Source organism: Carlito syrichta, unplaced genomic scaffold (genome assembly GCF_000164805.1).
Source record: "Carlito syrichta isolate Samal-C Ts95f unplaced genomic scaffold, Tarsius_syrichta-2.0.1 Scaffold302617, whole genome shotgun sequence".
Taxonomy (NCBI): domain Eukaryota; kingdom Metazoa; phylum Chordata; class Mammalia; order Primates; family Tarsiidae; genus Carlito; species Carlito syrichta.
In genome coordinates, this window is record NW_007246713.1 from 180,791 (window position 1) to 197,450 (window position 16,660).

The 16,660-nt window shown below is 38.5% G+C and overlaps 1 protein-coding gene across 1 annotated transcript in view; it reads right to left on the reverse strand.

Moving 5' to 3' along the window:
* The window catches only part of AGPS (alkylglycerone phosphate synthase), a 148,390-nt gene extending 131,736 nt beyond the window's left edge, over positions 1 to 16,654 (reverse strand). The window contains exon 1 of the mRNA XM_008057032.2: positions 16,349 to 16,654. Coding sequence (XP_008055223.1) covers positions 16,349 to 16,590 — 242 coding nt within the window. The 5' untranslated portion in view covers positions 16,591 to 16,654. The remainder of the gene's footprint in view (positions 1 to 16,348) is intronic.
* Between the last annotated feature and the right edge of the window lie 6 nt (positions 16,655 to 16,660).

A 16,660-nucleotide genomic window follows, 5' to 3' on the forward strand; every position in this document is an offset into this window, starting at 1 on the left:
GACCCTGTCTCAAAAAAAAAAAAGAAAGAAAGAAATGTTTTCTCTATTAAAATGCCATTGTAGCCATGGAGTACCTCCTACATCTTGCTGTGTTTCTACCTTCAGAAACAATTTCAGCACTATATTTATACTTACTACTCCTTTCCATACAGTCTACTGTGATAGTGACAGTATTGTATTATACTGTAAAGCTAAGGGCTTTACACTCATTATCTTATTTCTTTCTCACATTAATCTGTGATGTAGATGTCATTGCCCCATTTAAAACAAGAAAAACTAGATCCAGAAAGATTCAGTAACTTGTCCAACATCACACTAACCGTACATGATAGCTAGGACTTAAACCACGGTTGTTTAGTTCTAACACTCCTAACTACCAAGCAATGATCTCAATATACTCATCATCTGCCACACAAGCAGTACAAAGTATTAAAAGAGCTCAGAGGAAGTAGGGTTCATCTCCAGGTCAGGGGAGAAGGTTTCATTGTGGTGGCCTTTAAACTTCCATTTCTTTGGAAAACGGTAGAAATTCAATAGTAAAGTGGAGGAAGAAAAAGCACAAGGACTTTCCTATCTCATAGTAGCCCAAGCATAAAGTATATTTGAGAAAGTCATGGAGAACAGCAAAGAGCCTTGAATGCCAAAGAAAAGACTGAGTTTTATTACTTCAATGATCAATAGGGAACAATAGTGTCAAAAACAGTATTTTCCATGTTCCATGCTACCACCAAAAGTAAAAATCTAAATGTCTGTTTTAAAACTTTGTTGACTCTCCAATGTGGATGAAATCCTAATTCTTTAACATAGTTCCAGTCTACATTTCACATTCCTTAACAGTTATTCCCAGCTACATTAAGTTATCACAGTTCCTTATGCAGACAGTTCCTTGTGTCTGCTGTCTTTGCACTTGCTATATACTCCTGTCTAAAATGTCCTTCTCTCCAGAGAGAACTCCTGTTTATCCATCAAGAACCAGTTCAGAAGTCACTTCTATAAAGTTTTTTCTATCTTCCTCAATAATTTATGGCTCCTTCTTCTGTATATATTGATATAGTAAATGATTTACTATATCACATTTTCTATATATCTGTCTATATATCTCCACTGAACTGTCAGTCATTTTTGCAATGTTAGAAAGTAGCAAAGCACAAGCGGGTACAAGTACACATACTTTCCTTGAGCAAAGATTTGGTCTGGTAATGGAATGGAGAATCATTTGAAGGAGAGAAATTAAAGAAAGGGAGACTAGGCTAGGTGTAAGACCAGATTTCATCTAGGCTGGTGGCAATGGGAGAAAAGCAGAAGTGTCTTAAGAATTGCTAACAGAGCCCATCTGATTTGTCAATGAACTGAATAGAGGATACAGAATAGAGTTCAGCAAGGTCATATGACTGAAGTATTGTTGAGCTTGGGTGCCTTATGGTGAAAGAGAACAGAAATAGGACAGTACTGGGATTGAAGACTAAAATAATGAACTTCTGCATGCATCCTGATTTGAAGAAACCAGCAAGAGAGTTAGCGATATTAACTTAAAAGTACCCCCAAAAGTGGTAAAAGTGAATACAGGCCACGTAGATGAAATTATTAAGGAAGAAAATGCCGAAGAAATGACTAAGAACTAATTTTAGGGATTTTTACATTTAGAAAGCAGAAGGAAGTTGGCAAAGGCATGAACAGAAAGATAGGAGGAGTGGGGGGGAACAGATAGTGCAATAACATGAAACATAAAGAAAGAATAAGAACACCTGAGTCTGGACAACATGGCAAAACCTCAACTCTACAAAATACCAAAAAATTAGCCAGGTATGGTGGTGTCCCAGCTACTCAGGGAGGTTGAGATGGAAAGATCGTCTGAGCCAGAAGGTCTAGGCTGTAATAAGTCATGATTATGCCACTGCACTCCAGCCTGGGTAACAAAAGTGATAACCTAACTAAAATAATTAAATAAATAAATAACATTTTAAAAAGAACATCTACTAGGTATTGGGAATTGGTCAAGGGGATGACAAACAGTTTCAAAATTAAGTTACTGATAGCTTTTAAGAGGGCCTTTTTCAAAAGAGTGATTGATATAAGCAGGAAACAGTTTCAAAAAAGTTATCTAAGCATGCATTTAAGCAGTATGCAAAATCAGCAAAAAGACTGATAACTCAAGAGGAAAAAAAGATAAATCATGGAGCAAGATTTTAGAGGAGAAACCATCAAAAAGAAGGAGCAGATAATTGCTTTCAAAGTCTTTAAATGCATAATAGCCAGAATCAGTTCAGGTCATCTAACTGCCTGGGCAGCTACCTTTGTCCTGTGATCACCATCACATCCTTCCAAGCAACAGTTGATTAGAGTAATGTAAAGTATTGGAAACAAAGAAGTTCAATTATTCTCTGCTATTGGCTGATTATCCTGGAAGGGTAGGGTGAGTATATCTTAGCATTTGGACAGAATGCAAAAAAAGCTGATCTACTTAGAGAAGCATACAATACATGCAGGCAAGAAGTGATGTTATCAAGAAACATGACGGCTTTCTACTTAGCACAAATTCCATCCTGAGGCCAAGCTCCATTCTTGCCCTTGGGTTCTTTGGTGTCCCTGTACTCTTATAATGAATTTCCTGGCCATTGCCTTGCTTAGCTATGATATGGTCATGTTCTCTTTGATATTTGGTCGGGCCATGTTTTCTTTCTTTCTTTTTTTTTAAAATTTATTTATTTATTATAAAGACATGGGGTACAAGTCAGGGTTAGGTATACAAACATTGATCATGCAGGTACCCTTGTTGATGAGATATGCCCCTCCCTCCCCTAGCAGTTTCTCTCAACTGCCAGTCCCACCCCCCCCACAGTTTCCACTACTGACAATCACTTTCTTATAGCATTATAATTGTTCAAGGTCACCTTATGAGTGAGAACATATGGAACTCAGTTCTTTGTTTCTGTGATAAATCACTGAGGATGATAGACTCCAAGTCCATCTAATTTGCTGCAAAGTTCATATATTTGTCCTTCTTTATGGCTACACCAAAGGGAAAAACACAAACAGCCCCTTTGAAAAGCCCCTTTAAAAAAAAAAAGCAACTTTTTTTGCTTTCTGTCCAAAAAAAAAAGTGGGCAAAAGACATGAATAGACACTTCTCAAAAGAAGGCCATGTTTTCTTTAGGTTTGGCCCCCTCCCCTCCCTTGGGGAGGTGAATCCCCTCTTTCTCTCTCTCTCCAATTTACTTTCTAAAAAACTGTATTTTCTAATCTAAAAGATAAAAATAAATTTCCCTTTTCTGCTTTTGCCTAGCTCAAATTAATACTTGTAGCCAACAGTCTTTATTAGTATATATATCAAAAAAAGAATTTCTTCTTTTAAAACAAGTAAAATGCCAGTTGTATACAATCTGAAGGTAGGTATGACAAACTAGAATGTACTTTCTGAAAATAATGACAGATGGCAGGTAAGAACAGGAAAATAAAATCAAAATTGGACTAGCACTCTAATAATTGTGATGCTACAAATACTTTGTGTAGACAAAGCAGACAAATATTATCTGGAAATCAAGACCAATTACTATAAAAGAACAAAGGCAGAAATTTCTGAAGGAGCTTTCACTTCAAAAATGAAGCTACTGATTGACCTTAAAAGGCCTCAAAAATAACAGATTAATACAAAATGGAAAAAAGAATGGATTAATGGACAGGCAGGCACAGTAAAATGTTAACAGTAGAATCTAAGTGGTTGGTATGCAACTGATTATCGTGAAGTTCAATTCTGCACTATGTTTAAATTTTATCAAAATAAAATGTTGGTAAGAAAATGAGAACTGCTGATACCATAATCCTAAAAGTGCATCAACTCATATAACAAGATTTACCTGAACAGCAAGTAAGAGCCATCAGAATATGGATGTACACCAGTCACAGAATGAATATTATTTACTGATGGCAATAAATGGTTTAAGCTGATACATCTAACTCAGGTGCCTCAGCTCACACTTTCACCACCCTCAGGGACCCAGACAGAGTTAAGCACTGTTTCTCAGGCTCCCTGTGGTCACGCTTTCATTTCCCTGAGAGACTCAAGCCAAAATATCTAATTTCCTCTTATCTGAATTTCTGGAAAGCTGTTTTCTTAAACTATATGATATAAATCTGTTCAAACACCATGTAGTCTTTCTCCAAAGATTCCATTTTCAATTCTTTAATTCTTTGTCAGAAGTAAATCCAAACAAGCAGTTAACTGTCCTTTATTACTGCCTCTATCCAATAAGATGAATGAATGATGTATTCCAATGTTCTATAACTCATTAAGGCTCTTTTTTTAAAAATGTGCCTTAAGGGAATTATTAAGAATTTAACTGTAAAAAGCTTATCACAACATTCTTTATAATAGGGAATAACTGGAAACAATAAAATACAAAACTGTACTGGTTAAATAAACTATAGTACCAATGTATAATACAATACTTCATGAATCACTGAAAATATTTGCACATTCATATTTCTTGGCATGGAAAGTTATACAAGATAGTGAGCAAAAAAAAATAATAATTTCAAGAATTATTAAGCATCACCCTACACACAAATATGCTCATGTCTGAAAGAATTTATACCAAGGCGTTATAACGGTTTATACCTTAGTTAGTTTGGATATTTGCCTTCGTTTTGATTATCCATTATTACCATTTCTTTTTCTGCAACAAAATGCATTTCATAATAACAAAATTATTTATCCTTCCATTTTCTTTATAATTATAAAACAACTACCAGATATTCTGCTGCAGAATAAAACTTCTAAATGCTACCCAAATGGCTAAAGGTTATCATTACTATAACCAACTGCCATACCAGTTTTATGAACTTTATTATACTGTCCACATTCTCCCACTTCATTTTGATTCTGTTCTCATACAAACACTCTCATCAATGGTTTCACTGTCAAATATAAGAATTTTTGCATAACATTTTGCCAAGGAATATGGCTGGGCATGGAGGTTCACGCCTGTGATGCTAACACTTTGGGAGACTGAGGCAAGGGAATCACTTGAACCCAGGAGTTTAAGACCAGCCTGGGCAACATAGTGAAACCTCCTCTCTACAAAAAAGAAAAAAATTAGCTGGGCGTAGTGGTGCATGTCTACAGTTCCAGCTACTCAGGAGGCTGAGGCAAAAGAGTTGTTTGAGCCCAGGAGGTTGAGGCAGCAGTGGGCCATGATCGTGCTATGGCATGCCATCCAGCCTGGACAACAGAGTTAGACTCTGACTCCAAAAAGAAGAATATTCTCCCAACACTTCTAGATTATGTTTCTCTGAAATGAAGTTGCCCTCCATTGGTGTACTCATCACCATTCCCTCCATACCTTACATCTTGCAGTAAGAGAAGACACATTAGTTTTCCTTAGTAGGCCTACATGTCCCAAAGGGCAAAAAACTATGTGTTAATTCTCCCCAGTGCTTAGCACATAGAAGACACTGAATATCTTGCCAACAAACCTGGGGAGATGAAGTTTCAAACAGATGAGGGGATGGGAAAAGATCACCTAGCTGATTTAAATAAATTAAAGACTCCAGACATAAATATTACATCCCATGACCCTTAGCACTTAACAGTATGATTTAAAGTTTCTGTTCATAATCTGAGATATCATGGGGGAAAGGTAACAAAAGATAAGGCTTTATCTCCCCAATTTCCAAAATTAAAAAGAAAAGATCTCAAAAACAATAGGCTCTGAAATCTAGTATCAATCAACAAACAAAGCTTTTCAAGAAAATGACACAAGGAAAGGTGTAGAAGCTGAAAAACATGGCATGAATAAGAGACCTTGCCTAAAACAGTAGAAGAGACAGGCAAACTAGAAGCTGAGGCTAAAAGGTACAGACTTTAAACAGTGGTTAAGGGTGAGGGGATGTGAACTGACTCAAGCAACACTAGTCTGTTTGTTGCTTTGCTGATATGTCACATGTGTACTGCCTCTTAGGGTATTAGCAAACACTGTTCTTCTGTCCTAGAACACTAATTTGCCTAGACAGCCATATGACTAAACTATCATCTCCTTCAAATATTTCCTCAAATGTCACATTCTCAGTGACATCCTATTTAAAATTTGAACCCTACCTCTTTTTTCTCTTTTTCTTTTTTCTATAGCACTTATCACCTTCTAACATACTTAATAATTTACTTGTTTATTATGTTTTGTTAATTATCCATTTCACCCATTAGAATGTAAGCACCATGAGTATAAAAATCTTTATCTTGTTCACTGATGTTGTCCAAGTGCCAAGAACACACATGACTTGTTTAATGCACAAAATGGATGAGAAAAGTTGTAAAGGAAAAATGAATTAGATAGAGCTTGGTGATACCAGTACTATATTAAGGGAAAAGTTCTAGACAAGAGATAAAAGAACTAAGCTCTACGTTACTAGCTGGAAAGTGACTACTATATTTTCTGGCAAGTATCTCAACTTCTGTTCCTGATCTGTGAAATGGATGGTACTGAGGATCAGATGGCACAAGCATATATAAGAGCAGCACGGTGACTGTATAATTAACTATTAATGTAAATAAGTTAATTCAAAAGAGAATGAAATCTTAAAAGAAAAGGATGAAAAGAAGTTCAAGATAAGGATTGAAGGATGTGACTGGGACTAGTGATATGTGGCAAAATCCAGAAAATAAGTTCATTATATAGAAATAGAAAGGAGATAAGAAGTTAGGTTTTCAATCTATAGCTGTACTGTCCAATATCATATCACTAGCCACATGTGCCTATTTAAATTTAAATTATTTGAAATTAAACAAAACGTAAAATCCAGCTCCTCAGTCACATGTGATTAGTGGCTACTGCATTGACAGTGCAGATTACAGAACATTTCTATCACAGAAAGCTCTACTGAATAGTGCTGACTTATACAATTTGAGTTGACAGCAAAATATCCACTCAGTACAATGTGTGACTAAAGTCATCAGAGAATTCAAGTGGATGTCATTTAAACATCCATTATTTTGGATTCCTGTAAAGTCAAGGATCTTTACACGAAATGCAAAATCCAAACAAGTAATCACTGAGTGGGCGCTGCAAACTTCCACAAATAGAATAAATCAGACAATTCACATTACTTGATTCTAAGGTCCTAGGATATATGAATATTTCCCCACTTAATGGTATGAAGACTTTGACATAGCAACAACAAATAGAATTTTAACCATCCCAGTAAGGCTGACAACAAGAATCTGATCAGCATCCTGGCCAAATCCTCTGGTTAGTAACTTCAAACATGCTGGCAAGATCAAATGTTACATGCAATCATACAGTCAGTTTCTTAGTGAGTGACAAGATGATCATCTACACTTCCAAATCTCACCCAGGAGCCAAAACTCTCATCAAAAGTAATCATAGATCAGCATAGGCAACATAGCAAGACCTCATCGCTAGAAAAAAATAAAAAATTAGCTGGGTGTAGTGACATGTGCCTGTTGTCCCAGCTACTTGGGAGGCTGAGGCAGAGAGATAGCCTGAGCCCAGAAGGTCCAGACTGCAGTGAGCTGTGATCATGCCACTGCAATCCAGGCTAGGTGACACAGTGAGACCTTCGACAAAAAAAAAACAAAAAAGTAACTACACTTACTTTAATAAGTAAGCATATTTCAGCAAAGATTCAGAATTAAATATGTAAATGCTTAAGAGAATCAAAGGCAGATATTAATATTTTTGTTTTAAGAAAACTGCACAAAACCAATCTTTTATACATTTAAAATACTTAAGAGATTCTGGTCTACAAGAATGACTGACTTGTAACTGAAATTTTAAAAGTATAAATTTAGTCAGGCATGGTAGCACATGCCTGTAGTTCCAGCTACTTGGAAGGCTGAGGCGGAAGGATCACCGGAGCCCAGCAGGTCAACGCTGGGGTGGCCATGAGTGTGCAGGGGTGACGGGGTAAGACTCCAACTCAAAAACAAAAACAAAAAAGTATAAACGAATAATAGATTTAGACTTGTGATTTTAAGCTGAAATCTTATCAGTTCATAAATAATATTTAAACAATGCAAGGTCACTCTGTTTAAAAATCCAATTTAATATACTTATAAGAATGATTTAATACCAGGAGCATTTTGTTTATTACCTCAGACAACTGATGTACTTAAAGAAAAGTAAGGAGATTAAATGTTAAACATTATTTTAATTACTTTAGTCTCTTCCTATGCAGTAATACCTATAAAAAAGCATGAGTTTGATATTTACTTCATATTAAAATAATTATTCAAACCAAAAACTAGCCATCACCTAAATGTTCATCAATAACAGAATGGATAAACTGGTATATATCCACCCAATGGAATATCCAGCAATGAGGATAAACAAAATATGACTAGACACAACAACACACATGAGTATCACAAACAATTGTGAGGGAAATAAGACAAACACAAAAGAGTACACACTGTATGATTCCGTTATATGATTCCATTCATATAAATTTCAAACAGGTAAATATGGTGTTAGAAATCAAGGCAGTGGTTATTGTGTTGAGAGGAGCCATTAGACTAAACATAAAAGGGGTTTCTAGCGTATTGATAATGCTGTTTTGTAATCTAAATACAGATAAACTGGATGTGCTCACTCTGCAAAAATTAAGCTGTAAACTTACAATTTGTGCATTTATTTTGAAATACATTATATAATAGTTCAATGAAGTTTAACAAAAAAGTATATACACAGCTATTTATAACTATTCAAATAAGGTTTTAATCCATGTACCACCCCAAAATTATCAGGAGATACACACACACACACACACACACACACACACACACACACACACTACACTTTGGGAAACACTACCATATCAGAGAAAGAAAGGCATGATCTGGAAACAGCAATAATTCTGATGTGTCGCTCGAATACATAGCAGACGTCAAGAAAATAAGAAGCCTAACAAGGTTGGTTAGGACAGATTCTCTTAAAGGACCTTAACTGCCATATCAAAGAAACTGTAACATACTCAATAGGTAACAGTGATAGATGACATGCTAATAAGGCAGGTAGAAGACCATTAACCTACCACCAAGTTTCAACCCTTTCCTCTAATTACTCAAAAAATATTCCAGCAATACCTTCATTCTTTCCAATACGGAAGGACTTCAGCAAGAGTAATGTTCCTGGTCTCTCCCCAAAGCTCACATACTCACTCTTTCCCATGGGAGGAGTGACTGAGCTGGTCAGTGAATTGAGAGAAGGCACCAAGCACCTGGGGTCAGCCCTTTTTCTTTCTTTAGAATCCACTCACTAGAGAGGCTATTCTCTAGTGTTTCGATGGCATGTGTTAGGTTTGCTGGAGCTGACTCTGCCCCTGCAGAAGCCTTCTTTGGTGCATTGCCTGTGATGGAGTCTATCCAATCAGGGTTAATATTAAGTAGTCCAGACCTAAGCCAGATCTCTGTCTGACCAACATTATCAGTGACAAAGCTGACATTTCTACCTCCATCTGTCTGTATCCTGTGTCTTGTCTCTTAACTGATTCTGAACTCAGATGCTGGGAAGGGATATCATGATATATTATCCCTAAAGCCCAACAAAGAGAACACTAAAGGGGGAAGGACAATTACTACTTTATGCCAAAAGGGTATACTCTACTCAGAATACTTTGTTTTGGCTTAAGGTTGAAATTAGCATGCTAATCTGATTAACAGCAGCAGAGGTTATTTTCTTAATAATAAGGAAATAATATCAAAAGAGTAATATTTGCCTAGCACTTCCTTTTAAAGTGTTCCATACAGTATCTCATCTGATTGCAACGCCATTCCATTTCTCTGCAGCCTAAAAACAGATTACTTAATTTATTCCTAGATATCTTTATTAAGTGACCACAAAGTAGATGGCTCTATAGTAACTTCCTGACATAAAGACTATTTGGAAAAGGTCTGGTTAATCTTAAAATGCCATCTGGAGAAGTAAAATACCAAATAATCTTAGTGATGAGTCTTCAGGGTTTCTTGTTAATTCACAGGCTCCAAAGAGTTAGCTTACAACCAGGCTTAGTAAACCCTCCCGTGACCTCTTCTCTTTTCCCTCTTTCTTCTCTGATCTTGGGTCATTCAATTTCTCCTCACTCCCTTTTGTTCCCAACACTGCTTTCTCCCACAAGTCAAACAGCAACATTCACTTATAAAAGAAATAGGCTGGTCTATCTTTATAAGCCCTTCATAACATTTTCTTAAATTATAAATTTCATTTTGACAGGATCATACGTTTTAAAATTTATTCAACAACTACAACATAAACTAATGCCTTCTTAACTATATGACAGAGTATTTGATCTTCATCTATTTAATCCCAAAAGGTTTGAAACTTGGCACGACAAAGAAAGTACCTTGATGAATAGTAAGTATATAATTTTTCCCAAGGGAGCAACGTCAGCTGTGGTAATCCAACACAGAGGAAGAATCATGGGCTCTTGGCTAAGAAAAGAGTTGAAACGAACAGCCGTCTTATTTCATAGTTGCATGGCCTTAGACAAATTAACTTCTCTGAGCCTCTATTTCCTCACTTGTAACATATATATAGTTATCACTTGCCCTTCAGAGTTGCTGTGAGAATTAAATGAAATAATGTACATACACTTTAGCATAATGCTTGGTATATTAGGATTTACTCAATTAAAACTTCTATGCCAGGTTCAGTGGCTCAGCCTGTAATCCTGCGCCTTGGGAGGCTGAGGTGAGTGGATTGCCTGAACCCGCGGGTTCGAGACCCACCTGGGCAACTTGGTGAGACCTCATTTTTACAATAAAACAAAAAATTAGCCGGGTGTGGTAGTGTGTGCCTGTAGTTACAGCTACTTGGAAGGCTGAGGCGGAAGGATCGCCGGAGCCCAGCAGGTCGAGGCTGCGGTGGCCGGGAGCGGCCACTGCACTCCCGTCTGGGCAACAGAGTGAGACTCCAACTCAAAAAAAAAAAAACTTCTACTACTACAACTAGAATTCCTAGCTAGGAACTCAAAGTAGGCTAAACATTTCATTCACCATAAATACGAAAATAAGTTCTAATTTTGCAAAATAATGTTAAGTCACATAAATCAGGTCACTTGTGCAAATAACCTTTGCTGTAGAAATGTATCATCTCTTACAGGCTTCAGGATGCCCTCCTGGGAAATATTTACAAGAGGTTAACGCAGCTTTTTTGCTTCTGGAAAACATCTTTCAGAGCTTCTGGTAGATATTAAATAATATATTATTTTTTAGTGGTATATATAAGTGACATTATAAGAAAATTAAACAATTCATAGCATTCTTAATCAGATATTCTTTCGATCTGAAACAGAAGAGCTTGTAATCTCCGTAAAAATTGCCATAAAGAAGTTCTGACTAGTGCAAACCACAATGAAGTTGGAGTCAAAATTGAAAATGGAAAAGTGGTTAACAGTGGAAGGACAAAAGTCAATAGAGTTTTGCTTCATTTTTTTCTTCTTCTTTTTCATAATATTACAACCACTTTCAAAAAAATGAAAAAGTCATATACAGAATTGACATTTAGATGATTTTTTTTTTTTGAGTTGGAGTCTCACTCCATCACCCAGGTCGGAGTGCAGTGGCACCCTCATGGCCACCCCAGAGGCATCCTGCTAGGCTCAGGCGACTCTTCCACCTCATCCTTCTAAGTAGCCGGAACTACAGGCACACACTACCATGCCTGGTTAATTTTTTAAAATTTATTGTAGAGATGAGGTCTCACCAAGTTGCCCAGGCAGTTCTCAAACCCGTGGGCTCAGGCAGTCCTCTCACTTTGGCTTCCCAAAGTGCTGGGATTACAGGCTTGAACCACCGCACCCGACCAACATTTACATGATTTTTAATAATCTAAACTGCATTCTGAAACAAGGTCAAAACAAACTGTACATGGAGCAACAAAGGAAAAAGGTGGATCCAAAAGTAAACTGTCACCCTCAAAACCCTGCTCAGCAACTTCAAATAATGAGAATATATGTTCCTGGATAAAGTAATTGTAACCAATTCATAAGAGACCATGCAACAAGTAAGCAACCAACTTTGTTGCACAGCCCTCTTAATGTCCACATTTCTCAGAATTCTGTCATCCCTCTTATATTTTCATTCGGTCTCCAAACTTCAATGGCATTAATTTAGTTACATAATTTTAAAGTAGCACCCAGTGCACTAGCTTCCAAAACTCTCAAACCCATTCTTTCCTTTCCCTTCTCACTGCCATCATCTTAGTTTAATTCTTCATTACTTCTCACCTGTCATGCTACAGCAGCCTCCCCTAATTGATTTCCATACATCCATCCTTACCTTTCTCCAATCCTTTTTTTTTGGTCAGAATCTCACTCTGTTGACCAGGCTGAAGTACAGTGGCATGATCACAACTCACTGCAGCCTCAACCTCTTGGACTTAGGTGATCCTTCCACTGTCCCTTTTGAGTAGCTGGATCTAAAGCACTACCACACCTGGTTAATTTTTTTTTTTTTTTTTTGTAGAGACAAGGTCTGGTTATGTTGTCCAGGCTGGTCTCAAACTTCCAACCTCAAGCAATCATCCGACCTTGGCCTCCCAAGGATTACAGGCATGAGCTACCACATCGGGCTGCCCAATTCATTCTTAACTCTGCAGCTGGAATGACTTCTCTCAAACTCAAACTCAATCTGATCATGTCTCTTCCCAGATTAATTCCTTCAAGGCTTCTCTAACACCTAGCCCCTTTACTATCTTCATTTTTCTTTACAATTATCACCACTTGACATACTACCCTACTTGCTTGCTCATGATCACCACTCCAGCTAGAATATAAGTTCCATAAGGGCAGAGTTTTTGTTCACTGCTATATGTTGCATGCATGATGAATGACTGAATGAAAGGACTGTTGACCTGTAGGCCAAACGCCTCCATGACCTGCCCCATCCTCCTCTTTTCACTTTACTCCCTCCTCTACCAAAACTGGATTGTGTAGTTACCTAAATATAATATGCCCCTTCATGCCCCTTTGCTTTGCTGTATGATGTTCCCTTTGCCTGGAATATAAACTCTCCTCACCATCCAATCAGCCTGGCAAACTGTCATCCACATTTTAAAACTTTCTCCAGAAAGCTTCCCCTGACACCTTAGATAGAGGTGTCACTTTCTTTCCTTTGTGCTACTTCTGTACCTATATCTACAGGTGCTCTAATCAAACTATACTGGAATGTGTATCTCCCTTACAAGACTGTGAATTCTCTGAGGCCAAGGACTATTTATTCATCTCTTTACCTCCAGTGCCTAGGACAGTACCTGTCATAAAGTAATGACTCTAAATATTGGGTAAATTAATGTATGCACAGCTATCTTGTAAAAGAAATGAAAACATGGAGTTTCAAGAAGTCACCACTCCAAGTCCATGATGAATTTAAGTATAACCAGCCATAAGATAAACCAATTAACAACCAATGTCATCATTCAAGGTAACAAAAGGAAAGGAATAATACACAAATCCCCAAATGATTCCAAAATAATTAAACATAAAGTCATATTCACATCTCATTGGATATATACCCCAGTTCCTTCTTGCCCCATCATTTGCCTTTCCTTTAGGCTCAGTTCTGTTGCTGGTCACCTGAGGGCCCAGCTAAGCAATAGGAAACTGAAGAGAAACCTGGGTTCCCCATGAATAATCTATCAAGTAGATCACTATCTGTGGAAGTTTTTGATGTATTATCTAATAAAAGCTTTTGTATTCCCTCATATTTTGATTAAACTTCATAGTACTTGTACAGGACTAGATTTTTATCACTAGCCATCTAACCCTGAACCAAAAGACCAAAGCCTCCCTCCAGTCGTAACTTATCCAATAAATGGGTTAGAGTTGTGCCTTAACTATGAATGCCTTCGGTCTTTGTAACAATCACACAGGGCATCCCTGAGCAATCACTTCCAGCCATCACCTCAGTGTGCCTTACAAACATTATTGTTTTTTATCTGAATGCTACGGAGTAAAGCCACTAAAGCCAGCCATAAGAAACACCTGCCCTCCCTACTTCGTTCTAAGAATGTGACCCTGCATATAAATGTACAATCACACACAGATGTATACAACTGAGTGACATAAATGTACATAAAACAATTTAGAAAAGTTATAAGTTTGACCAGCCTGGGCAACACAGTAAGACCTTGAGACCTGATCTCTACAAAAAATAAAAATTTAAAAAATTAAAAAGTTAATCAGGCATGGTGTGGTACATGTGCCTGTAGTCCCAGCTACTAGGGAGGCTAAGGTGGAAGGATCACTTGAACCCAGGAAGTCAAGGCTACAATGAGCCATGATTGTGCCACTGCACTCTAGGACCGGGGTGATGGAATGCGATTCTGACTCAAAAAAAAGAAAAAAAAGAGAGAAGTTTAAAACCCAGTGACAGCTAATAAAACATCAAGCAAAGTCAGGGTAAAGATGTGATCCTTGATCCACCTCCACCACCTCCATCACCACCACCACCACCATCCAGTAACCAAGTTCTGGAAAATTTATTTCCTACTATTTTTTCAAATAGGTTGCCTACTCCTAAAATTATGCCTTAGTTCAGAATCACAGCATTTCTCATTAAGATAATAGTCTTCTATTGGTCCTCTGTCTTTGGACACAGTGAAAATTGCAGCTGCCATTTGTTGAGAGGTTATGTATCAGCTATGCATATTCTTCAATTCTCTATAGTCTTCAATTCTTACAGTAACACAGCAAAGCAGGGTTTAATGTCCCCATATTTACAAATAAGGGGACTGAAGCTCAGAAAGAGATTAAGTGACTTACTCAAAGCCATACAGCTGAAACCAAATAGTGAAAATTCAAACCCAGGTCTATACTCCCAGCTATTACATTACTAAACTGCTTGGTCTTCTTCAATTCAGTCCCAGTGTGACCTTTCTAACATGCAAATCTAATCATGTTTGCCTCACATTCAATCCTGTAAACAAGACTCCCCTCTCCAGCTTTTGTCTCCTGTCATTCTCACCCTCTCCTGCCACACTTATCTCCCAGCAGTTCCCTAATATTCCTCTCACTTCTTTATAGTGACCATACTATTTGTAGGCCAAGAACACTTTTCCCCTTTGGCAGACTACTACCAACACAAACTTCAAGAATTACTCAGATAATCCTTACTCCAGAAAGCCTTTGCCCTAACAAACACATACCCAAAATTGGGTTAAGCAACCATGTGCAACAGTTATCAGTTAAGTTTCTTATCACACTGTACTATAACTTTGCCTAGGAGGCTATTAGTTACTTATGAATAAATATTGCATTTTCAAATCTCTGTAGTGTTTGTGGAGTGTGTATGCTGTAGAGTAAGGGACTCAAGCGTGTTGAATTAATGAACTAATTTACCAGAAGCAGCACAGCTTAAGAACTTGGCCCTGAAGTCAATTTGATGTGCTTTCACTCTAACCTGTCACACAGCATACCTGCTAAGCCTGCAGTAAACTTTTTTTTATTATTTCATCTGTAATTTGGGAGAAAATTGCACACACCTCATAGATTGAGAAGGAGTAAAAGAAATAATGGATTTAGCACAACTTCTGTCACATTGAAAGTCCAAATAAACATCAGTAACATATTTTTTCGCTGTTTATCCACGTGGACAAAGCTACACCTTAGAAAACAGTTTCTCCCAGTAGCGTCTATCAGAGATTAAGACTTCCCCAAGAAGTCGGAAGTCAAGATCTCTTACAAACATCCCTCATCCACTGCCCTTTGTCTTTTAGCTTCTGGTTATTCAGTGCTCAGTTGCTATTTACCACACCCTAAATCACCAACTAGTGTTTGCAGTTTATTGCTTCTTACCCACTCATTAGTTTCCTCCCTCAAAGTCAATAGACCATGCCGTAAGCAAGCAGAACATACCCCACAGAAACCAGTCAGCACCTTTTCCCAAGGGCACCACCAGTTTTCCCCACATGAAGCTTTAGCGAATTGAAGAGTCTCTGTAATCATCTACTACAAACTTAAATCTCCTCGGAGGAGATTCACGGAACTCCCGCTAGCCATTTCAAGACCTCAGTCCCTTTGCAAAGTATTCATTCCAGATAGAGAACGAATTTCTGGCACTAAGAACCAGGAAAAAGAACCCTTTAAGCTCTTCCCTAATAAGAGTTCTTCAGGTTTGTTAACCTCAAATAGTGACCAAGATCCACCATCCCATCCCGCCCCCTTCCTGACAATCCAGGGTCTCGTTCACTCGATCTTAAAAGAGAGATGACTCCCCATTCAGGGACCGATGCCTTCTACCTCCCCATGTCACCTCCCTTCCTACTCCGCCCGTGCCCCCCCGCAGCACAGGCCCGGCCTGGTCCTTCGCCGCCAGCTCCTCCCACAGACCGCTACTCACCGCTTCTTGGGGATGGTGCCCGACTCCTGCGCGGCGGGAGTGGCCGTGGGCGCCGCCGTGGCCGCCGACGCGGCTCTCCGCGCTTTGCACTCATTGGTACTGAGAGCCTCCCGGGGCCGGCCCAGCAGATGGCCCGAGAGAACCCGCAGCCTCCGCCCGGCGCGGTCCGGGTCCCGGTCCGATGCAGAGTCGGAGCTCGCGCCCGCGCCCTTCCCGCCCGCTGCAGCCGCCGCCTCCGCCATAGCTTCCGCCTTGTGCCGCCGCCCGGGACCGCTGGGCGCGGGTGAAAGGTCACTCAGAGCAGCGCCGGGC